At 46.2% G+C, this 25,043-nt stretch overlaps 1 protein-coding gene across 1 annotated transcript; it reads left to right on the plus strand.

The window, feature by feature from the left end:
* Positions 1–1,196: 1,196 nt before the first annotated feature.
* On the plus strand, positions 1,197–18,295 carry LOC311362889 (dihydropyrimidinase-related protein 2-like). The gene is made up of 14 exons (XM_084482782.1): positions 1,197–1,376; positions 7,251–7,339; positions 8,349–8,533; positions 8,906–9,070; positions 9,660–9,721; positions 10,099–10,179; positions 10,366–10,434; positions 11,107–11,227; positions 11,832–11,988; positions 12,586–12,727; positions 13,214–13,384; positions 16,555–16,734; positions 17,488–17,665; positions 18,167–18,295. Exons 1-14 carry the CDS (start codon positions 1,335–1,337, stop codon positions 18,256–18,258), a joined length of 1,734 nt encoding a protein of 577 aa, XP_084338908.1. The 5' UTR covers positions 1,197–1,334; the 3' UTR covers positions 18,259–18,295.
* Positions 18,296–25,043: the final 6,748 nt, after the last annotated feature.

Consider the following 25,043-nt stretch of genomic DNA (forward strand, 5'->3'; position numbering starts at 1 on the left):
TTGAATTAATCGATCTGAAACGCCCAGGCTATATGGCCTGTAGGCATATAAAGGGATTGGCCGTAGTGAACTTTACTTTGTTCTAGCCGGTAGGCGCCGTGTGACTACATCTCCCATCGAGCACTGCGACATTACGTGGTCAATTAGAGCGCTGATTGAAGTCCTCGGGAGGGCGTGGCGCGCTACGTCATCAAGGCTCTAACGCAAGTGGTCCATACAGCGTCTTGGAGGTCCACTGGTTGGTGCCTCGAACAAAAGGGCCATCTGTAGACTATTGGGATTAGCAGTGAAACTGAGACTGTTGTTGGTTGCTAGACGGCTTACGGGCAGCCACCCCCCCCCCCCTCCCCCTGGTGGTTTTTTACCCTCACTGCTTAAACGATGCATGCTTGCAGTTGCAGTGACTTGCAGGAAATATAGCGACAAAAAGTAATCAATCGCTTCGAATTACTGTCACTTGTCTATGGTGTCCTGCTGTGTGGCTGCACCGTGCATTTGTTTTAAATTAATGTTTTCGAATCATTGGATATTTAGACTGACATCACGTCGACATATGAGCGTTATGAAACAGTGATGTTATGAAGCTTTCTTTAAATGTTATGATGAGGCTTGGCTTTTTATATAGACCTAGGGCCTACTCCACATCCATATAATGTTCCTAAATAAGCATATTCTACATCGATTCTGTAGCCGTTATAAAAATAAAAAAAATCCTCTGCAGGAGAAGCCTGGAGGACGGCTGATATTATGGGATAGAGGCGCAGCAGTGTGCGTGGGGCGTCATGGAAACCATGCAGTGCAGGGTTACGGTTCGGCCGTACACAGATACACGAACCGTTACAATACAGATACAGCTACAGATCACAGTCGGTGATGACCTATGAAGAGTCAATAGGCCCGCAAGCAGCACATCACCATCCATTAGCTTTTCGCTTCTGAATGGGAGCAAGGCGGGGTCCTGCGCATGCACACTAAGATTTATGGAGGACAGGCCTTCCTCTCCTCCTCCTCCTCCTCCTCCTCCTTCCTCTCCTCCTCCTCCTCCTGTCTGGGTCTAAGAGTCCGGCGTGTGGGTTTGGTGCATCGGCAGGGAGATTTGTGAGAGTCAAGGCAAGGGCGTGAGTTTGTTTCCACATTTCACCCGGTTCTGTTCTCCTGGTGCACCCTGCATTGTCGTCCAGTGCAATCGGCATTAAACTTCAGACATTCCGGCTGATATTCGCCCACCCACCCCCTCCGCCCCTCCGCCCCACCACCGGTTGTTTCCACCCGGCGAACGGCAGCTCTAATCGGACCACCCCGTCGCACTAGCAGCGGTCCGCAGACCCGTGAAGATGTCCGGCTATCAGGGAAAGAAGAACATCCCCCGCATCACAGTGAGTCGGGTCTTCCTGGGTTCTTTTTTCCTGATTATGTTGAATTGTATTGATTGATATTTATTGAATTGTTTTAGGTGGTTATTTTAGAAGCACGGAGAACTGAGTCGGAGTCACACGAGTCCAGTTTAGCCCTAGTTTGCAAACGATGTGTTGATTTGTCATGGTGATAGTTGTTTTGGGGCGGCTGGTAACCAGGAGGTTGCTGGTTCGATTCCCGGCTCCTCCTAGCTAAGGGTCGCGGTGTCCCTGAGCAGGGCACTGCTGCATCTCGCCTTGCATTGCCGTCGGTGTGTCAATGTGTGCATTTCATGGGTGAATGTTTAGGCAATATTGTAGAGCGCTTTGAGTGGCCACTGGTCAGAAAAGCTCTATTTAAATGCAGTCGATTTACCATTCAGATGTTTTGCTGGTTAAATTTAAGCACACGACGGATGATCCGCCGGCTCTGTGGTGGGTTTGAGTGGCAGGTTGAGGGCTTGGTGGTTTTGAGTGGCAGGTTGAGGGCTTGCGGTGGGGAGTGTGCAGCACTGTTCACTTTAACAGTATCCTCTTTGCGACAAGCTTCCCACTCAGTTCATATCTTCACTTTTCTATGGAGGATCTGGTCACACAATCGTTGCAAACGCGCCACGCCGTCGCTAAATGATCAAGAGTTTGTGATTTATTGTTTGTTTCGAGTTAAGAGTTACCCCGAGATAAGTGTCGTCTCTGTATTATGTTCTTTGAGGCGCGGTTCAGTCGCTAGCTGTCTGACTGTAGTCCAACACGACAACTGTTGGGGCGCCAATGCTGCTCCTCCGCATCCGCCCATCCGCTCCGCTCCGCGGCCGGTATCGAGCCGACCCCTCCCCGGGAGAGCTGCTCCGCGGCCGGGTTCACGGCGAGTAGCGGTTCAGTGGAAAGTAGGTGGTGGGGTGGTGGTGGTGTGGGACAGAGGAACGGAGCGGAACATGCTCTCGTATTTCCTTCCATGTCTGTTTTTGCTCCTCTACGACACCAAACTTGGATGACATATCCTGCCAAGTGGACTCTGTAGTAGTAGGCTAGGCTACTACTCTAGTAGACCTGCCGTTATGTCCAGATTCTCGGTGCATGGTGCATAATTGCGTTCAGCAGGTTTTCTGTTTGTGAAACCTCCAAACACTGACCCAGATTCGGAGAGCACTAGTCTAAAGATTCCGGTTATTTATGCATTGGCCCAGCAGCCTACCCGTCTGTATTTATATATTTATGTATTTTGGAGTGAATCATTTATGTGAAGGCTTTTGTTTATGACTGGTTGGTTCGTTGTGCTATGTGACTTGACCAAAACTTCTCAGTAATTATGTAATTATGTAATTAAAGTAATTATGGTGGTAATCAGTGTTCATATTACAGCTTTGTTGATATGGCATTAAAGAAAACATAATATAGTAATACAACCATGACATTAGACATCTGCATAATAAGGCTAGAATGCACTCCCGCACACACACACACACACACACACACACGCCATAGGGCTCTCACACACACACACACACACACACACACACACACGCTCACACCATAGTGCTCACACACACACACACACACACACACACACTCACACACCATAGTGCTCACACACACACACACACACACACACACACAGCCACGCCCACACAGTCACAGCTAAACATCCTATGTGTGTTGTGCAGTTGTTGTTCCCAGTTGGTCCCAGTAACCAGCAGGGCGAGGTCTGGTGAAGCTAAAGCTACCACACGAGGCTTAGGCTACATATAGTATAGTATAGTATAGTAACAGTTTAGGATAGCATCTACCCTTCATAGTCAATAATATTGACAAGAATATATGACATATGTACAAACAGCTGTATATGAATACATATTGTAATATAATTAACAGCACACTTATAACAAAGAATAACAAAAGTTGACCGAACAAATGAATCGAGAAAACATTTGCATTGCGAGTGAGTATAATACACAGAAGGAAGAGGCCGTTTTATTGTTCTGATTCGTTCCGTTCTCGTCCTCCAGGGGTCGCTGTCGAGGCAGAACTAACCGTTCCCTTGTCTCTGAGATCAGACTGGGGATTACCGGGGACATTTTGGTGGAAACATCGATTAATCCGAAACTAAATGGATTTACTGCGTCTGTTCTTCAACAAAAGTGTCAGAGATGGGTGGGAAAGGGCCAAAGTTGTTTCGATTCATCCCGCAAAGCTCTTGCTCGCAGATGGCGTGCGTTCATAGTCTGTTGAGGTAGCCACTAGCCGTCTGGGAATTTTGGTCATGGATTTTACCTGACTCATTTAAAAAAACTCGCTCAGGAATTAAAGGCAGTCATCCAGAGTTTGAAAGGTCATTCGTGAAACCGTCAATTCCATCAGCAAACATTGTGTGAGAAAATGACAGAACGCCAAAGTTAGGCGGTTGGTGTGTGAGTGTGAGGAAGGCAGAATTAACGTTCTGAGTGCATGTCTGATATTTTCTTGAACATGCTAAATGTAAATCGTAATGAAATCTTTTTTTCTGTGTAAATGTCTAAATTCAGTTTGGGTGCGCTCAGACTTCTCGTACAACGTTATCTGATGGCTCGTTGTATTTAGTTCAGTAATCTGGAAACCGTTAGCGTGACCCAAACACAGGCGGCATGGGGACTTAGGGAGCAGGAGATGACAGAGTACAGAGTGGGGTTGGTGGGTCCGTTCTGGTGCAGACCAGGCCTTTGCATTATTAATATCAAGGTTCATATTGTCATATTGTGACATCGGGCTGAGGTTTGCACTGTTTTCTGCTTATATGAACTGAGGTTATAAAATGTTACAGACTGGTGGAACCTGCACTATGCTGTTTTTCCCCTGTAGTCATCACTTAACAAATGCACTGTGTGTTTGTGTGTGTGTGTGTGTGTGCGCACTTTTGTACGTGTGTGTGTGTGTGTGTTTCTCACACACACACAAACCTCCAGTGTTTAGCATTGACCTTTTTAACCATGGTCCAACTCTAACTATTGTATAGCTTCTAACTTTCGAGCATGTGGCAAGTGTGTCTGTTTTTGCTTTTGTTTTATTTATTCATCTACTACTATTTTAACTTTGTTTTAATTGCTTACATGTTCGAAATAAAGACAATCAATCAATCGATCAATCAATCAATCAATCAATCAACTTTTGCATGCTGATAAATATTGAACAAATAAATGAGTCCAAGCTGTAGTGCCTGGTGGCGACCTAGCCATGCGTACATGTCCTCTTTATACAGGTATGAATAAAAAATGGCACCGCCGTCTACACCATGGGGAGGACATTAGTGGATTTATGTGGTACTTCCAGCGTTGCCTTAGTGCTCAATGTCCAAGATAAACACTGACCACCCCTGACTCAGCATCGCTCCCTTCTGACTCAGCACTTTGCTTTTGAACATTCCGTTTTGGAAGACAACACTTTTCCCAGGTTGCCGCGGTTACATCGAAACAGACCAAGCGATCATGTGAGAGTGAATCTCCTTGTGCACGGTGTGATGTGTGTTGGTTCAATGACGTGACCTGTCCCAGGAGAACAGTACATGTTAGCATTGTGTAAAATGCTAACACTGCCACATTCTTTGTAAAGCAATTTCTTGCAACAAAAACAACGGAGGAAAAAACGAGTGTTTTCATTTTCTCTCTTTCAGCACTGAATTATTTGGCATTCACACCCTTTGTTGTGTGTATGTACTGATTCAACAATAATTCATGTATTGTCATGCTACGTTTACATTGGAGCGTTCATTCAATCACACTTCAACTCAGTGTACATTCCTCTAAAACAGACTCTTCTGTATGATGGGCTTACATCATACAGCTCCCAAACCAATTCTCTACGTCCTTCACAATAAGGTCTACAACCCAGCCATAAAAGGACACTATGGATCTCTTATGGAAAACACCCGTTTAAAAATGAAACAGGAACAAATGTTTCTGAGGTGCACTATGCATACTATACATGTTATTAACATACAATACTATTAGAAACAAGCAGGAGACAGAAAAGTTAATAACCATAGAACATCCGAACTACAGAACCGTGTCACTGCACATCTCTAGTGGATCAGGATCCTCAGTAATGTGATAATATCCTTTCAAGGTGGCGGTGGGGGTCGTGCGGTGATGACCTACGTCGTGTGGTGATGTGGTTGAGAGCACATCTGAAGTGCAGTTGCTGCTGTCTGGCAGTGTGCCGAGGAGAGAGAGAGAGGGCGAGAGAGAGAGGGAGAGGGAGGGAGAGAGAGAGGGCGAGAGAGAGGGCGAGAGAGAGAGCGAGAGAGAGAGAGAGAGAGAGAGAGAGAGCGTGCTAGCTAGCTGCAGGACTCGTGCCAGGAGGGTCTTCTCCGGACCGGGACGCGACCACATGCTCCTCAGCTCATCATACCGCTGTAGAAGTGCCACACCTTGTAGAACACATCCACTCACCCCACGCTAATGGATGAGTGGTCACGACCCTGGTGTTCACCATATTGTGTGAGGGCGTACTTGGCCGTGTGTGTGTACTGTGTGTGTGTGTGTGTGTGTGTGTGTGTGTGTGTGTGTGCATATTGACTATTCAGTGGCAGTGTGGAGGTTCCTGGGTCTGAATGCGTGGGCTTTGGGCGAAGTTGTCGAAGGAAGGAAGGAGGGAAGGAGAGATGAAGGGATGGAGGGAAGGAGGCTAGGCAGTAGGCGCAGGAGGAGGAGGAGGAGGAGGAGGAGGAGGACAGAGGCAGGTTGTAGAGATGAGGAGAGGAGGGCCGTAGAGGAGGAGGTCGTGGAGAGGAGGAGGCAGAGCAGCTGAATAGCCTGTGCTACTGGATGGGAACCAGGCTCCAGACAGACCTCTACACACTGCGGCCTTTGTTACCGCAGGATGCTTCAGTCCCCGTGACTACAACTTTGAGAGTGTGTGTGTGTGTGTGTGTGTGTGTGTGTGGAGTGGGGCTGGGAGGGTGTGTGTGTGTGTGTGTGGGGGGGGGGGGGGGCTGAGAGAGAGATTGTTACTGTGTTTGTGTGTGAGAGAGAACGGAAGAGAGTAACAGAGGCTGTGTGTGTTTTTGTTATTGTGTGTGTGTGTATGTGTGTATCGGTGACAGACACACAAAGAATCTGAGACAAAGTGTGGTGCGTGTGTGTGTGCGTGCGTGTGTGTGTGTGTGTGTGTGTATGTATTGATACAGGAACACTCTCCCCCTGGATGGTTGCTATGCCAGGCTGTTCAGCAGAGCAGTTTAGCTGTGATGAATGCACAGATGGAATTATAACGGACAATTAGAATTGGAGAAGAATGGCCATTAGCATTTGTATAGTACTGTCATAAGCTGTACCAGTGTACAGTAAAATGGACTGGGTGGACTGGCTGGACACACACACACACACACACACACACACACACACACACACACACACACACACACACACACACACACACACAAACTGTTCACACTGTCTTTGTTAGGCCAGCTGCGTACCCTGGTTCTGTTCTGAAGTAGAAGAAGTATAATTTGTTGTTCATGCACATTTGAAAGTGGACAAAGGTTCTTCAATTGTTCTTGAAACAAATGTAGAATAGATATAAAACTGAAAGATTACAGACCATAATAGGAGCTTGCAGGAGTAATCGTAATTCAGGAGAGATAAAGTAAGGAAAATATGGCTAAGAAAAGAAAAAGAAAAGAAAAAGAAATCTTTAAAATTGCAACTTTATTCAAAGTAATTCTTACAATAGTGCATCGCAAGTTAAAATTGTTTCGGAAAGCAAAAAGATCCAAAAACATTTTCACCGGTGTTCCTTCAAATTCTGACCGATCCGACCTACCGCCCTCCTAGTTATTTCATTGGATAGATGAATTCATAATTTCTCTCTGTTTTTCTGCAGAGCGATCGCCTGCTGATCAAGGGGGCAAAGATCGTGAACGATGACCAGTCCTTCTCTGCCGACGTCTACATGGAAGACGGCGTCATCAAGTGAGTGGACCCAGGGCTCCACAACCTCTCCTCGTCTGTGACTCTGTGTCTCTAATCTCCGACATCTTCACCGCTTACATATTTTTGTGTGTGTCTGCTTGGCCTCACATCGTAATAACAATGTCCATGTGAGCGTATGCACATCGCTCCACACTCAAAGGTCCCGTGACGTGCCACCAGGTGTGAGTGCGATTAGCCGTTACGAGACGTTTTGAAAATCTGTCTGTTATGACATCCCAAGTGGGCGTGTCCACCTAGATGTGTGCCGGATAGATCAGTCCACCAGCCTACCCGGTGGACCGTAGCAAACGTTGCTCATCCATCCGTCACACATCAAGGTGGACACGCCCACCTGTGACGTCATAACAGACAGATTTTCAAAACGGCTCGTAACGGATAATCACACTCACACCTGCTGGCACGTCACGGCACCTTTAAGAAGTCGTTGAGTTACGGCTACGATTCCTAGGCAGCTCCTTCCTGCTCCAGGCGCACATCAGACGACAACGTTGTGGTGCAGACGGCATTGTGAAAACACCGGTCCAACCCTGTGTCTTCAAGGAGTTGAACCCATGTCCCCATGGGGGGGGGCCAAACCGCTTTTCATGTCAATCTAAAACTCGTTAATCTTGCGGTTTTCCTCTGGTGCGACAGCTACAGTGGCTCATCCACGTTTCCGCCTTTAAGCCCAACGTTGGCTGGCTTCCTCTCTCCCTCTCCCTCTACATCCTCGTATCTGCGCCTCTCTCGCACAACTGCACTTTACCATCCTACTCATAATGTATAGTGGGGTTTGTGTCCTGATGTTGAGTGTGGGGGGATGTGGTAGGGGGTGGGGTGGGGGGGTGGTTGGCTGAGGGAAACTCTGTTGTTTATCCTGTCTTGTCTAACTGTCTTATTGTCTTTTTTTGTATAAATGTATCAGACATACTGTATGGCGCAGAACAATTTTCCGCAAGGACAAATAATAAATCTCTATCTATCTCTATCTATCTCTTTCGCCCGCCAGGCAAATCGGGGAGAGCCTGATCGTGCCGGGCGGAGTGAAGACCATCGACGCCCACGGCCGTCTGCTCATGCCCGGCGGCATCGACGTCCACACCCGCTTCCAGATGCCCGACCGGGGCATGACCTCGGCGGATGACTTCTACCAGGGCACCAGGGCGGCTCTGGCCGGGGGCACCACCATGATCAGTGAGCGGGGGGTGGGTGGGGGGGGGGGGCCGGGGGGGGGGGGGGCTGTCACTTCCACTCTGCTCCTCATTAAGCCATCGCCGGAGTCCACCAGGCTGTGGTGCCAGAGTGCGGGGGGGGGGATGGAGGGAGGGGTGGAGGGGTGGGTGGGTGGATGGATGAATAGATTCATGGAAATTGGATTAGACGGATGGCTGGATGATGTATTAGATTGAGCGATGGGTGGATAAAGCTATTAATAGATGGACAGCCAGGCTCTTTTATTGATCAGTTGATAGCACCGGATTAAATGAAAACCAACAGCTTCTCAGAGTTCAGCTTCTCTCCCCTCCCCCCCTCCCTCCCTCCCTCCCTCCCTCCCTCACCCCCCAGTCGACCACGTGGTGGCGGAGCCGGGCGTGGGCCTGCTGGCAGCGTTCAACCAGTGGAGGGAGTGGGCCGACAGCAAGGTGTGCTGTGACTACTCCCTCCACGTGGACATCACCGAGTGGCACCGCGGCCTCCTGGACGACATGGAGGCCCTGGTCAAGGACCACGGTACGTTACCCCCCGCCCAACCCATACTCCAACTCCCCACCTTCCCCCCACCCGCCCATCTCCACCTCCTCTCCCCATCTCCACCTTCTCTCCCCCATCTCCATCTCTCTTCCCCCATCTCCACCTACTCTCCCCATCTCCACCTCCTCTCCTCCCCCCATCTCCACCTCCTCCCCCCATCTTCACCTCCTCCCTACCCCCCATCTCCACCTCCTCCCCCCATCTTCACCTCCTCCGCCCATCTCCACCTCCTCTCCTCCCTCCATCTGCACCCCCTCCAGCTGCAGCACCACCTACTCCTCCACCTCCAATCACAGTCCTGCCTAAACCAGATGTTCATTAGCGTGTTCATTATCTACAGTGGCTGTTTATAAATATGATCTAAACCAGATATTTATTAGCGTGTTCATTATCTACAGCAGCTGTTTATAAATACGATCTAAACCAGATGTTGATATAATTGTCTTCTGCAGCAGAAGATACTTGTCGTGTACACTGTATTCTCGACTATGCACAGTGTGGAGTGTACGAGCGTACTATACAGGGTGCCAGACTCTCCCCTCATCTTGTGACGTGTTGTTCTCCTCAGGTGTCAACTCCTTCCTGGTCTACCTGTCTCAGAAGGACGACCAGCAGATCTCAGACAACCAGGTGAGACTTTTACTCTGGAGGGATTTCATTGGATTCAGTAATGATGTGAATCGTTTCATTCAAATGATGTGAATCCTTTATACATGAATAACACAAGTCAAAACATCCATAACACCCTTTACACATGTGAAAACATCACCTTTTATACATGAATCACATAAATCAAAGCATGATCCATCACATCATAGCATAACCAGGCTAGTATAATTACTCTTAAGTTTTGAAATTGTTCAATACTATAAGTTGTTAAATAATATTATATATATACTATATACTATAGACTATATATAGTGTGTGCTATTAAATCAAACTAATTTCACTATTTCTTAGTGAGACTATATGTCCTACTATGTATTTACTGTCCATCGATACTGCAGGTGTACGAGTTGTTCAGCGTTCTCCGTGATCTGGGAGCCATCGCTCAAGTCCACGCAGAGAACGGAAGCATCATAGCTGAGGTACGACAAACAGACCTTAAAGCATGTATCGGATGTTTACTTTAGATTTCTAGCTAATGCTAAAAATGGTGTGTGTGTGTGTGTGTGTGTGTGTGTGTGTGTGTGTGTGTGTGTGTGTGTGTGTGTGTGTGTGTGTGTGTGTGTGTGTGTGTGTGTGTGTGTGTGTGTGTGTGTGTGTGTGTGCAGGAGCAGCTTAGGGTCCTGGAGATGGGGATCACGGGGCCTGAGGGTCACGTCCTCAGCCACCCAGAGGAGGTGAGACACATGAACACATGAACACATGAATGATCTTCATCCGTCCATAACATGACCCGTCAAGTCAGCTGAATTGACACAGTTCTGTATCACAACTACAGTGTCAGTTGGAAAATCATTTAAAAATTGTCTGCATGGCAGAAATTGTCCGCACACCGTTTCTGTATCAACTAGACGCAGGGAGTAAGTAAAATGAAACATGCCGCAGGAGCAAGTTTCTAAAGGACAACCGGACACAGTGCAGAGTAGCTAAACGAATGCAAAAAACGAGGTTAGTCGGTTATATTTGCATTTTATTTTATTACTTACTACTTTCCTCAACTTTGGTCCTCTGTGAGCATTTCAGCGAGTTATTAGTTTCCAACTGAACAACCAGAGGAGGACATGCAGCCAGACCAGCTAACTGAATGAATAACTTTATTCATCAGCTAACTTTATACCAAACTACCTCCCCGTGTTCAAATCATAACTGTGTACATATTCCACATGGTCTCAGAACGCTTGCCTCTGCTGCTTCACTCTGCACCGTATTCTAATCTATCGTATTTATCACAATTCATTTTTACCTGGTGGACAAATCAATCCAACGTAACGTAACACACCTCCACCTCTCCCTCCACCTCCACCTCCACCTCCACCTCCACCTCCACCTCTCCCTCTCCCTCTCCCCAGGTGGAGGCGGAGGCAGTGAACCGGGCCGTGACGGTAGCCAATCAGACCAACTGTCCCCTCTACATCACCAAGGTGATGAGCAAGAGCGCCGCCGATGTCATCGCCCAGGCCAGGAAAAAGGGTGAGGGCCGAAGCATCACAAACCACCGTTCACACTGAGTACACAAGAAGAGCCTGATACCAGCCTGGCTAACGCCAGGAGGGTGCAGAGTAGCGCTGAACGATTAATCGGATTCAAACCGACATCGCGATGTAATAGAACACGATAAGCAAATCGCATTGGCTGCGATTACAAATATATATATATATATATATATTTTTTATTATTTTTTTTTTTTACTGTTACTGTACTGGAGATCAGTAAGATTTGTATATATATATATTTTTTTAACATATTTTTTACATTTACATTGTTATAATGTAAATTCATGCATCAATTCATCTCAACACATCGGCCTGGCCTAAAGGATAGAGCAGTTTATACGTTGACTGCTTCCAACTGCTTCCAACGTTGTGTTGGTCAGACTACAGACTGATTCATCGCTTGTTTAGTGAATAATACAGAACATAAAAAAAAAAGAATTGCATACTAAATCTCAATATTGGTTGAAATAATCGCAGTTTGATTATTTCCCCAAATGGTTGGGCCCTAGTGGACAGGGGCCCTAGCGGATCGGGCCCCCAGGCGGAGGCTCCGCCCGGCTGACGGCGGTGGTCTGTTTCAGGGACGGTGGTGTTCGGCGAGGCCATCACCGCCAGTCTGGGCACAGACGGCTCCCACTACTGGAACAAGAACTGGGCCAAGGCGGCGGCCTACGTCACCTCCCCGCCGCTTAGCCCCGACCCCACCACCCCCGACTACCTCACCTCCCTGCTCTCCTGGTGAGAGGGCGTGACCCCCACACACACGCACACACGCACGCACGCGCACACACACACACGCACGCACGCACGCACGCACACACACACACACACACACACAGTCACATGTGAGGGTAGGTCTTCATGAGGCACACAATGTGAATAAGGAAATGTTATTGATATTTGAGAACTGCGTGTTGTGCCTTCGTGGCCCTGCATGAGTTCACGTGAGTGACTTTGTGTTATTTTTCTCTAAAGAGAACCATTTCTAGAGATCAAAGGAACTCCATGTTCCATTCCTTAATCGCATCGGGGTGCTTTGAGGTGACGTGACGTCTCAATGGAACACCTCAGAGTCAAGGTGTTCAACCACATCAGTCGTACAATATTGAACCTTGCAGTGATTCATCATGACCAGGGCAAGCCCACCACAATGACACCTGACATCACGTGTGGTCACGTGACGTCACGCCACGAGATAGAGCAACCTCAGAGAAGATCATGTGACTGCGCTGTGACATTGTGGTCATGTGACGGAACGTGGTCTGTAAGGCGTCTGTAAGGCGTCTGTAAGGGGTCTGTAACGTCTGTAACCCCGCCCCCCCCTCCGCGGTGCAGCGGGGACCTGCAGGTGACGGGCAGCGCCCACTGCCCCTTCATGACCGCCCAGCGCGCCGTGGGCAAGGACGACTTCACCCTGATCCCTGAGGGGGTCAACGGCACCGAGGAGCGCATGGCCCTCATCTGGGACAAATGTGTGGTGAGGACCACCCCTCTCTCTCTCTCTCTCTCTCTCTCTCTCTCTCTCTCTCTCTCTCTCTCTCTCTCTCTCCGTACAAACCCCCCCCCCCCCCCCCCTGCTCCGAGCCCGTGGTCGTGTGGGGAGCCACAGGTTCCCATGTGGCCGTGATATCAGCGTACCGAGGACTTTAATAACCGTTAAAGGTTATCACCTAATGGTTATTAAAACGGTTACTGTAGACTACCCAATCTGATTTCCCAAAAATAAACAACTTAAAATGCAATCGTTTATTAAAAACCAATCATCATTCTTCAGCCAAGCAATGTGCTTCCTCAAGACAGAGAGATGGTTGCCAGGCAACACAGGCAAGCATACTTCAGGATCGGCAACGCAGTGATGCTAAAAACGAGTTGTTATGTGGCCCCAGGTTACAAGCTTACATAGAGTGTTCCCCCACCCTCACCTCTGACCTCTGACCTCTGACCTCTGACCCCTCCCCGGCAGGCGTCCGGCAAGATGGACGAGAACTACTTTGTGGCGGTGACCAGCACCAACGCGGCCAAGCTCTTCAACCTGTACCCCCGGAAGGGCCGCGTGGCGGTGGGCTCCGACGCCGACCTGGTCCTCTGGGACCCCGACGTCACCAAGATCATCTCCGCCAAGAACCACCAATCAGTACGCACGCTTCTTGTTCATGTTAATACTCCGTACCTGGTTACGGCTTCGCTTTTAGCTCCAGAACCACAACCCAGAGCGTCTGGTCTTATTGATGTTAATACTACCTGTACCTGGTTCCGCCGTCACGTTATGTTTCAGAGCCACAACTCGTTATATCTGGTTTATTAATATTAATACTCTATACCTGGTTCCACCTTCGCTTTTAGTTTGAGAACCGAAACTCAAAGTGTCTGATCTTATTCATATTAATAACCATACCTGGTTCCCTCCTCACAGAACCACACATGTTATTAATATTAAAACATATACCTGGTACGGCTTTTACCTTTACCTTTCTAGTAGAAGAGAGTCCTTCGTCATTCACGTGTTGTGAAACTAACGCAGTCTGAATTTGTGGAAAAATCTGTCCGGGATTTACATATGAACAGAACTGTTCTATTAGAAAATAGCCAAGTGGGGTGGTTCCCTGCAAGTAGTAGTCGTTTGTTTTACAATGACTACTATGTACGTTAAGTTCTTACTAAACGAATATACACATACCTGCTGCTTCCTTCGCCTTGGCGTGTGTCATTGTGGCCGGTTGTACTGGTAGTTAATGACAAGTCATAGACCGAGGCCAGAGAATGGTGTGTATCACAGATCAATACGGCTTGTTCCGCTTGTGACATCACAAGTGGGAGTGTCAGTCCAGCAGCAGCGAGGTGACAGAGGAGTTGCCCTATACATCATGCAGTACATCTGGGTGGACAGTCTCACTCGTGATGTCACAAGTGGACCGATTATAGCTTGCGATCACCCCCACACATCTGGTGGTGGGTGACTCATGACAACAAGCTCTTGTCCGTGTATATTCAGCTTACTCATGCCCTCCGGTTTGCAAATGTCTTTTTACGTATGCCACCGGAGAACCGTTCTAACCCACAGCTCATTAGACCTGGTCTGGTCACGTACACAAACCTTCACTTTACCCCCGCCTGTAATTCCTCTAATTGAGTTTGGCAGACAGCACACTACGTCCCACTGTTCTACCGGCCTATCGGATGACTTCTTTCACCGGTTTCAATGCGTCTGAGTGCTTCTGATTGGTTTAAAACCACAGAAGTAGGGCGTGTCCTTCGTACATTCACGCTGTACGACGCCCATGGGAATGATGTCATCTTAAGAATCCGCCAGTTCCAGGACATGGCAACCTCTCCTCGTCGACTCGTAAGCTTGTTACTGGAGCAAGGAGGGCTCGGCTGTGTGTGTGTGTGTGTGTGTGTGTGTGTGTGTGTGTGTGTGTGTGTGTGTGTGTGTGTGTGTGTGTGTGTGTGTGTGTGTGTGTGTGTGTGTGTGTGTGTGTGTGAGTGCAACCAGTAAGCCAATAGAAGCTAGCCCTGCGATGAGGTCACCGTCTGAAGACATTCATGCATCGTCTGAGCACTTTCCTTCCATGACATCATGGAAGAAGCCAATGAGACTGGAAGCAGATCCATAATGGTAACATCACAGCCTGTGTTACCATGTAGGATAAACACATGCATTATGAAGGACTGGCACACACGCATGCACGCGCGCACACATAAACTGTACGTGAACATGCATTCCCCGTTGATATATACGCACTGAGAAATGTATAAACACACGCCACGCGTACGCCAGCATTAGGACAGACACACATACACGCACACGCACATACAAATGTTTGAACACAACCCCCCAATACACAGGCATGAAAACACACACACACATACACACACACACACACACACACACACACACACACACACACACACACACACACACATATACACGCACAAGCATGTGTGTGCATGCACTCAGGCACACAGGAAAGCACACACAGTCAAACACACTAATGCACTCGCACCTCACATGTGCATGCACACACACACACACACACACACACACACACACACACACACTCAACACAAGCCTGTACTGTTGGTGAATAATTCCCAAATGAGATCGTTCTGTCTCTCTGAATCGGCTCCAGTTTCCTCACAGAGGAGGGATCATGACATCATAGCACATCACACCATGCAGGACTTCTATCTGTATTTCGTTAGTCAGCATTACAGCGAAACAGAAGGCTCCTCTTTCGCTATCGAACTCAACCCTCCCCCCTTTAGAGACGGCCATGTCTCTCCATGTGCTTGTGGTGTTATGATTATTACCCATCAGCCCCGGCACCGGAGCCCTGGGGAGTGGCCAGTCGGTTCCGGAACCGTAGCCGGTGGTAATGTTCCGGAAGGCCATCTGTCTCTAATGGATTGCGTGGTTTGCACTGAAAGTACCACTTCATCAGAATAATGTCCTCATGACACGACGGCCACGCCTAACGCCGAGGTGCTCCTGTGTCAGTCGATGCTGGGCGTCTACGACCGTTTGATTGAAGTCGTGTTGAAAGTGTGTTATGAATTTAACCCAAATGACAAATAATCTACCCCTACCCTTACTGCGACTCCTACTGTACAACGTTATGGCTGTTTACAGGATTCATAGTCACGATGGCCTTTCTTAATTTTATAATTCAGCTTCTGTACACTCCCTGAAAGGACATCATTATCTTCATTACTGAAAACGTACATCCATTCAAACATTCTCGCTATTATTTCAATTAGGCCTGGGCAATAAATCAATAAATGATCGTATTGTGATAGCCTTTTGATCAATATCAATATAAAACATGTTCAATATATATCGATACGAGACTGGACCACCGAATCTAGCAGCTGGGTTTGTTACACAAACACGGTCCCATACTTCTTTACAATATTTGAGTGTTTTTCATTGTTGTGTCGACATTGGAGTATTTATCAATGAAGAACAGTGGAAGGTCATAGTAAGTGTTAAACAGTGTTTAAATCCAGCATGGTAATTCCTAGTCTTTTTAGGTCATTAAAATGATCAATAGTTATCGATATCAATCAATATGATCAAGTTATATGGTGATATGTCTTTCAGCCACATCGCCCTGGCCTAGATTCAATCCATCGAGGTTAAGATAAGGTCAACTAAAATAAACGTGAAAATATGCCTTGAACTCCATGAACCCCGCTGTGTCAGTGGTCACCGCCCTGAGCCTGTGACTCAGGTCAGGCTCAGGTCGGTTAGACTCCACCCCTGAGTGCGTCCTCCCCCCCCCCCCTCCCCCTCCCCCCCCCCAGGCGGTGGAGTACAACATCCTGGAGGGGGTGGAGGTGCGCGGCGGGCCCCTGGTGGTGATCAGCCAGGGGAAGATCGTCCTGGACGAGAACGACCTCCACACCACCGCCGGGGCCGGTCGCTACGTGGTCCGCAAGCCCTTCATCGACCACGTGTACAAGAGGATACGCGCCCGCAGCAAGGTCAGTGGTGGTGGTGGTGGTGGTGGTGTGTTCAACGCTGCTCCAGGCGTCAACAACATGTGTGATTTGCTTCTGATTGTATCTCTAGGTTAGCTGTCGTATGTTATTATAATGTGCATGATCAAAGTAATAAAGGATAACATACTTGGGAGTGAATCTGTAGTGACACAAATGTTTAGGATTTTTGTTGTGTATTATCATAATTATCTTATTATTTATCTTATAAGAATAGCATTTTCTAACTAACTTTATTTTTTGCACATCGTTTGAAAAGTGTATAATACATGTCTGTCTATATCTATATAACTAAATGAAGGGAGGGAAAGCATTTCTAACCTGGCACAAAGAGGAACTTATATCTTAATAAATAAGATGTCGCCGTTCAGCGCTGTAACGCTGCCCAAAGACAACATAAAGTGAGATAGATAGATAGATAGATAGATAGATAGATAGATAGATAGTAACTTTATTGATCCCTAGGGGAAATTCAGGGTCCAAGTAGCTCAAAGACATAGAGACATCACACATAACATACACATAATAACACAAGCAGGATTATCAAAAAATAGAGATCCTGGTAGAAAGGACCTATAGCAGCATAGAGATAAAAATGCAACAATAAATAATATGGACATTATACTGAATAATGTAAACATTGGGAGATGAACACAAATAAACAGTCAATATTAACGTGACGTTGTTCATCATCATTTCTAATAAAAAGTGTTCTCAAACCACCCATGCGTTTCCCAGCTGGCGGAGATGCGGGGCGTCCCCAGGGGTCTGTACGACGGCCCGGTGTGCGAGGTGTCCATCGCCAGTAGGACCGCGAGCCCCGCCCCCTCCACCACCGCCTCCCCGGCCAAGCACGCCCCCTCCAGCGCCGCCCAGCCCGCTCGCAACCTCCACCAGTCCGGTTTCAGCCTGTCTGGTCAGTAGACACGACGTCTCCGTCATGCTGTTTGTTCGTACTTCCCATTCAGCGACAGGCGATCGTCAACCCCTTTTATTTCCCGGGCCCTAAAAGACCATTTCTGTCTGTCTGTGGTGACCCAACCAACACACAGGAAACTCTGTTATGTATTAGTTTAAAGAAAGAATCACTAAGTGTGATCTGAGTTTTCTGTGAGCGTTCTGTGCGCTGTCAGACCCATTTTGGAGTCCGATCTATGGTATAAGAATAGGTTATTATAGTTTGTGATTATTCAGATGATTGGAATTGTGAGGTTTATACGTCTCTACAAGCCATATCAGAATCTATCCACTTGTGACATCACAAGTGGGAGTGTCCATTCACAGTGCATCTATCGATTTTTCGGAATGGCTTATAATGACTGAATTACCCTCATATCTGTTCTGTTAAAAGCTATTTATACTCGGGGGGTAAAGAAAGCGACTAGACAATAACGTGAGTTCTGCTTTTGACACCTAGGCTCTCAGGTTGACGACAACATTCCTCGTCGAAACACTCAGCGCATTGTGGCGCCACCTGGTGGCAGGACCAATATCACCACGCTGGGATAGAGCCCTGCACCTGCAGCCCAGCGCCCCCCCACTGGAGAAACTAAGACGTAGACGACGACGAAGGAAACACTAATTTGAGCACTTTGTATTATGAGCACTTATAATTTGAGGGTTTTATACAGTACTTTTTACCCGTCATGTATTTTTTTTATCGATGCATTTAGTTGTTTTTTTCTCGATTATGTCGTTTTATTTGATAACAGTACAATTAAAAGGGAAATTTCAACACAAGCATTAAACAGATTTAGATGGATAAGAGCAGCAGAAGGATACACGTGAAGTTAAAATCGGCAAAGAAGAAGTGACATCAATATCGATTTGCTTAGGAAGGGAGAGAGGTAGCGGAGTAGCAAGCTAGCCTGCTTAGCTAACGTAGTCGTTCTCTCCTGTTGTAGTCTACGGTACAGCAGAAAGACAAATAATGTTTACAAGTTTACGTCCTTTCTCTGAAGATATTGAAGAGATTTTAATCTATTTTAACATTTTTTCACTGAAAGAGGTGACATTTTGAGTGACATTGTCTTTAAGTTGCAAAACAGTGCCATCTTCAATAATGCCATTCAGTTCTTGTACACTTTTGTTCTTCAATTTGAACTCAGAAGCATGGCTTTGTTCCAGTAGGATAACCCGTTGCATTAGCCTATGCTAACAGTCTTAATTCAACTTTTTAGAGGGTGCCATCTGATAAATGGCAGTTGAATTATTCATTCATTGCCGTCTCTTTCCCTTCCCCGTAACATTCATGAAATCTTTAAAACAGAAACACCTTCAAACAGCATTTAAAGTAAATTGGTTATTCTTTAAATAACCTATCAGTTTTCAAACGTCAATAATTTATTTCAGTTTGGCCTTTAAGGTCCAGAAAATGAAACAAACCGCCACCATGACTGTCGCCCCAGAGAACGACAGATGCCATCCGTTAAACTTAGAGTAGTGAATGTATTATCATCGTCATCTACCAACTGCCTCTTTTATACACACGCCCATCCTTTTACTATTTATGTGCCTGAACCCACAAGATGTATTGATCGTTTGGCTTTGTTGCGTTTTTCTTTCGAGAAGAGGTTGTAAGATAAACAATGTAAAATAGCCAGGATAAACCGATTATAAGGTGCCAGATTTGTGTGTACGCGGGGGCCTGTTCGACCAACGGTCAGTGCCTCTGTTATGACTATGCTCGATATCTTGAAATGTTTCTTGTCTTTACTTTAGCTAGCCGTCGTTACAATGCTACATGGTGTCGTCCTGTAACTATAGGGGCCTTAGGGCTACAGCACTTTTAATTTTCCCGCTTGAAAGTAGACATGAGCTGACGTGTTTGTTGACTAGCGCGTGGTGTTGGTGTGTGAGGTGTGTAGGACTCTCACGGCTGTGTATATACGCCGGGCTGTTGGTGCCTCAAAGTGGAAGAGTTGTATACGCTCTTCCTTTGATTTGATTTTGTTGCATGGGTCTGGTTCTTATTAAGCCAGGAATAAATCCTTCCGTTTGTCTCCACCCCTTGCTCTTGTGTCAACGCCATGTTGGTCATCACCACAGATCACTGAACTTCCTCCCCTTCCATTTGTTTTTGCCTTAACTCCCTCACACACACACACACACAGAAGCGTGCGCACACACACACACACACACACACACACACACACACACACAGTTCTCATGTTGAACGTTTAGCAGGAGCAGTCGTCAGCGTTACTAATAGCGTATCTATTTAAGGAATCCGAGGGAAAAGATGAAGGGAAAGATAGAATGATAAACAGGAAACCCTTTCCCACAACATGTTTTCTTACTCCTGACTCTTGACTCAGAAGTTGAATTATAGACAGTAGACACAGTTCACTTTGCTTGTTAGACACTGAATATAAAATGTTTCTTCTTCTACTTCAAAAAAAAGATACAAATCCGACATTGAAACTGCATGTAATCACAAAACGGTTCAAATAAAATTACCTGATTTACCGCGGGTAACTAAAACACAAGCCAGGTGACTCTGTGTGCCCTATTGACACCTCTTGTGAATGGATGTCCATGTCTCTGCTGTTAGGATTGGGGCGGGGGGCAGGCCTCAACACAGACACTTGTGTCTCACCCTCATCGTTTCCAGACGTCCGTTGTGCAATAGCCCCCCCACCATTTTTCGCCTCCTATAAGGGGTATTCCCTCCCTTGTGTAGGCTGAAGTCGGAGGGAGGAGGAGAGGGAGAGAGAAGGAGGGGAGGCAGGAGAGGTGAGAAGGATTAGGAGAGAGAGAGGAGAAAATGGACAGAGAAGGAGTGAGGGAGGGAGAGAAGGAGGAGACGGAGGGGCTCCCTCAGTAGGGGAGACGGCTCTCCAGAGACTCAAAGCAATGCACCCCCTTTTTTTTTCCTCCAAATTTTCCACACAGACTTATTCGCCTCAGTCTCCCTCGCCATTCTCCATTTGGCTTCTTCTTTGTGTACTGCGGTTGTCACGGCGACCGGGCCCTGGGTTCTTTCCTGTTGTTTGTGATAATGTCATGGCAACGCTGGTCCCATTTTAGATTACCATAAGGCCCAAAACCTCCTTACCGGTGCTAATCACACACACACACACACACCCACACACACATCTGTCTTAATTGTTTCCTGACGATATTACCTCATGTTGTTATAACACGTTTGCTATGTAACATGCAACACGCATGTTCACGGTGCTTAAAATGATTTTAAAGCAAGAGTTCAGAGGGTTTAGAGTTCATACACACATGCACGCACGCACACACACACACACACATACACACTCACTATTATGTGCTTCGTCATGCTGCAGACCCCACTGTAACCCCCCCCCACTATAAAAGCCTTTCCCATTGTGAGAGTAGTAGGATTCATGGCGCGTTCTTTTGTCCAGGTGGCTGTGGGGTTGCATCCCATAGATGATGTAAAGATGTATGAAGACTTGAAATGAAAAATAAAGAAGTTAAAAATAGGAAATGCTTGTCTTTGGTTGCTTGAACTGAGAGAGAAAGAAATTATGAGTTGATATAAATAAGCCAAACTGCCGGTGTTTATGTGTGTCCCTTATCCACGCACGATGTAAAAGTGGTGGTAAAATGTGATGCACATCTGAATATATCTGAATCGAATAAACGTGAAAAGAAACGTAAAACAGTTTTATTGTTATTCATCATTATTGTATTAGTAGTAGCAAGAGTATAAATACTCTTGCTACTACAATAATAACAAGGAAAAAACACAGAAGCATACAATTTGACTGTTCTTGGTACCACACATTGCGTACAGTGACAACTGTACAAAACAACTGTACAAAACACTACCAAAGCGCTACCAACTATAACGGTTGTATCCCTTTGTACCGCTAGGCGGCGCCACTGCACCGTTCGCATCGCATAGTAGTTCCATTTTTTCCACGCATATAACTTTTAATACCAAGTTAGTGCGCATGAGCACAAGTCTGTTCCATCGGGATTGATCCATCCCTGTTTTGCAGCCAACCGGCATCAACAATCAAGCTCACCTGTGTGTGAAATCAGGTAAGCGCACTACCTCAAGTTAATGAGGGGAATAATAACACACAGCAACACTTGTCTAACGTATGACCGTGCGTGTCTGATATGGATTCGGTCAGTCCTTTCTCTTTAGGGGTGCAGCACGTCGTTCCTTATGGAGGACGAATTGTGCCACGGAAAGAATTGATGAATGAAAACTAATGTTATGTAATAGTAATATATAAAGCAGATATAAATATACAGATATTTGTATAAAATGTATTTAATGACGGTCAAATCAGTCAATTCATAATGTGTGTTTTAAACACTCACGTTTAATCACTTTCGTTTAGTTTAGTTTTCCGTGTTAGTTAGTTAATGCTGTTCTGTTTTGCAATTCATTTCCCACGCTCCCCATCAACTTTTTAGGGTTTGGTCAACGGTATTAGCGAATTGTTCTCACAATTTTTGAGACCCAAATAAAAGTGATTTTGGGGTTTACTGTTTAATGACCACAAGGACGAGGCTGGTCGACTATTCTCACAGTACATCCGCTCATAACTAGACAACATAATTGTCAACAAACAGGCTTGTTGACAGGCTATATCTATATAATGTATGGACTTCAGGGTCATGGGGCCCAAAAAGTTGGAAAACATTGTATAAAATAAACGAAAATATGACTTTTGAAATTGAGGATATCCTTGAACCTTTAGGATATAGAGGTTTTGGACTTTTGTAGACCGAAGAATAATCAAATGTCCAGTCAGAGGTTTCGTCTTTCGTACAACGTTAATTGCTCTCCCTCTCAGTTTAACACTCTGGTGGTAAGCGCCCTCTCCCCCCCCCCTTTTCTTCCGTAACCAATATTCAGATCATTGTGTGTGTGTGTGTGTGTGTGTGTGTGTGTGTGTGTGTGTGTGTGTGTGTGTGTGTGTGTGTGTGTGTGTGTGTGTGTGTGTGTGTGTGTGTGTGTGTGTGTGTGTGTGTAACCCAGTGTTGTGCGTGAACTAGTTCAAAAGAACTAGTTCATTGACCAAGTTCATTTTTCTATGAACTTTGAATTGAACTTAACAACTAAAGAACTTGAACTTGAACTAGTTCAGATTTTGTGACATTCTGAATTGATGCTTAGGTCCAGATGACATGTTTATTAAATAGTTACTGCCTTAGTTGTGATGAATGAAAAAGGTGTGCAAATAATATCCACAACAATTTTAGATGGTAGTGATGGGCAGCAGGTAATGGAGAGGATTCATTTTAAAAGATAAGCACAGAAATATTCACTCCCACAGTTTTTCCTCGGTTTCTAAAAGAACTGTTAATGAACTGAACTGAACTGAACTAGTTCAAAACTGAATTGGTGAACTATGAACATGAATTTATTCATTTTCTTTTGTATGAACTGAACTTTGAACTTCACGTGACGGGTGAACTTGCACAACACCACAGGTCTGGGTTCTATCCTCACTTACAAGTCTAGTCTGTCTACTGGCCTGCTGACCCCCAAACTACTGCTACTGTGAGGTATCGGCCATCAGTGCTGGCAGGGGATTAACAGCTTCCTGGGCCCTCTGTGTTCTGTCATTTTACTGGATATCTGCTGCTGGGGAGAGGCAGTCCCCTCCCCTTTCTCTTTCTCAGTGGTGTCAGGCTCTGCCTTTGATGGTTGCATCAAACTGTGCCTCTCTGCTGTGTTCTTCTCGGCTCACAACACAACTTACATGACTGAAACCCTGTGCTTGATCTTTGAGGACACCCCTAGCCACCACGCCAAGGGTGTTTCCCTTCCCTCTCGTCTTTATTTGGTTACTCCTTGATGTCCCTCGTGTATTCTATCATGGATATCTTCCATCAGAGTCTCCAGTATGACCATGCAGTGTCCCCTTGTTGCCAGGCCATCGTGCTCAGACAGCTCCCTTCTCAAAGTGTAATAAGATCTCTGAAGATGACGGGTGCTTTACTCACTCGTCCTGGCCACCCGGACCGTTTGTGTCTGAGTACCGACTGTTCCTGCTAGTCTGCTGCAGTTGCTTTGCAAATCCAGCTGCCACATAATTCTAAACTTGTGCGTGACCGGTTCTCTTAGTGTTGTGAGGGAACCTTCGTCATTTGTGTCCGCAACCAACCAACCATATTAAAACTCTTGCCAAACGAAGGGTTGAAAACATGATTTATTAAGAAATCTAGTTTCAAACCAACATTCCATTGTTAAGTAGGTCGGGAGATCAACAAAGCATAATTGGGAGAGTCACTGAACCAACCAGCCAATGGGACGTAGGATTCAGTGGATCTCTTTCTAAACAAAAGTCTAAACTGAGAAATAAAGTGGTGATAGTAGGACTCAAGACCTCCTTCCCTCAGCAACATGACGAAGAGAACCAACTGCTCTGGGTCGACACCAGATATCAACACCATGCTTTCCTCCACTGGGTTTTATAGGCCCGCCCAGGTCATGTGATTGATGTCAGCTGCAGCTACCTTGGCGGACATAGAGAGAGAGACAGGTAGTGAGAGACAGACAGATAGAGAGACGGGTAAAAGAGAGGTACAGGTAGAGAGAGAGACAGGTAGAGAGAGAGAGACAGGTAGAGAGAGAGGTACAGGTAGAGAGAGAGGTACAGGTAGAGAGAGACAGGTAGAGAGACAGGTAAAAGAGGGGTACAGGTAGTGAGAGAGACAGGTAAAAGAGAGGGACAGGTAGAGAGAGACAGGTAGAGAGAGAGACAGGTAGAGAGAGAGGTACAGGTAGAGAGAGAGAGAGAGGTACTGGTTTGAACATTGAAAAAGTTGCTAAATACGTTTTTAAAACAATTAACGCCCCAACTGTGTTTGGGGTTTTGCATATTCTCACACTGGACTACAGATGTCAAAATGATACCAGAATATTCAAATAATCTTTGAATATCCAAAACTACAGAATGATAATTTGGTCATCCCGCATTTGACCATTCTGACGATGGCTGCCATTACCTCAACTGAAGCGTTGACGTGAAGTGTTCTCGGTCGTCTAGTGCCCTTACATATATACTTGATAACTGGGATATTCAGACGTAATGTAACCTAGCTTTCTACCCGTTGACCCCAAATATGCATAGATGTTAAAAAATATTTTTCTAATGAATGAATATCCAGATATTGTATTATTATCACCACCACATCATCCAAATACGCCTAAGATCAGACAAGACTGTGTTCACCGACCGCTGGAATGTAGCACGGGCACTACACATATCAACAGTATACTGTATAAATTATATGGCATGATAAATTATTACTTTAAAGGTTAAGGGGGATCTGCCAATACCCTTTTAAAA

The sequence above is a fragment of the Micromesistius poutassou genome (genome assembly GCF_964030765.1).
Source record: "Micromesistius poutassou genome assembly, chromosome: 18".
NCBI classification, from domain to species: domain Eukaryota; kingdom Metazoa; phylum Chordata; class Actinopteri; order Gadiformes; family Gadidae; genus Micromesistius; species Micromesistius poutassou.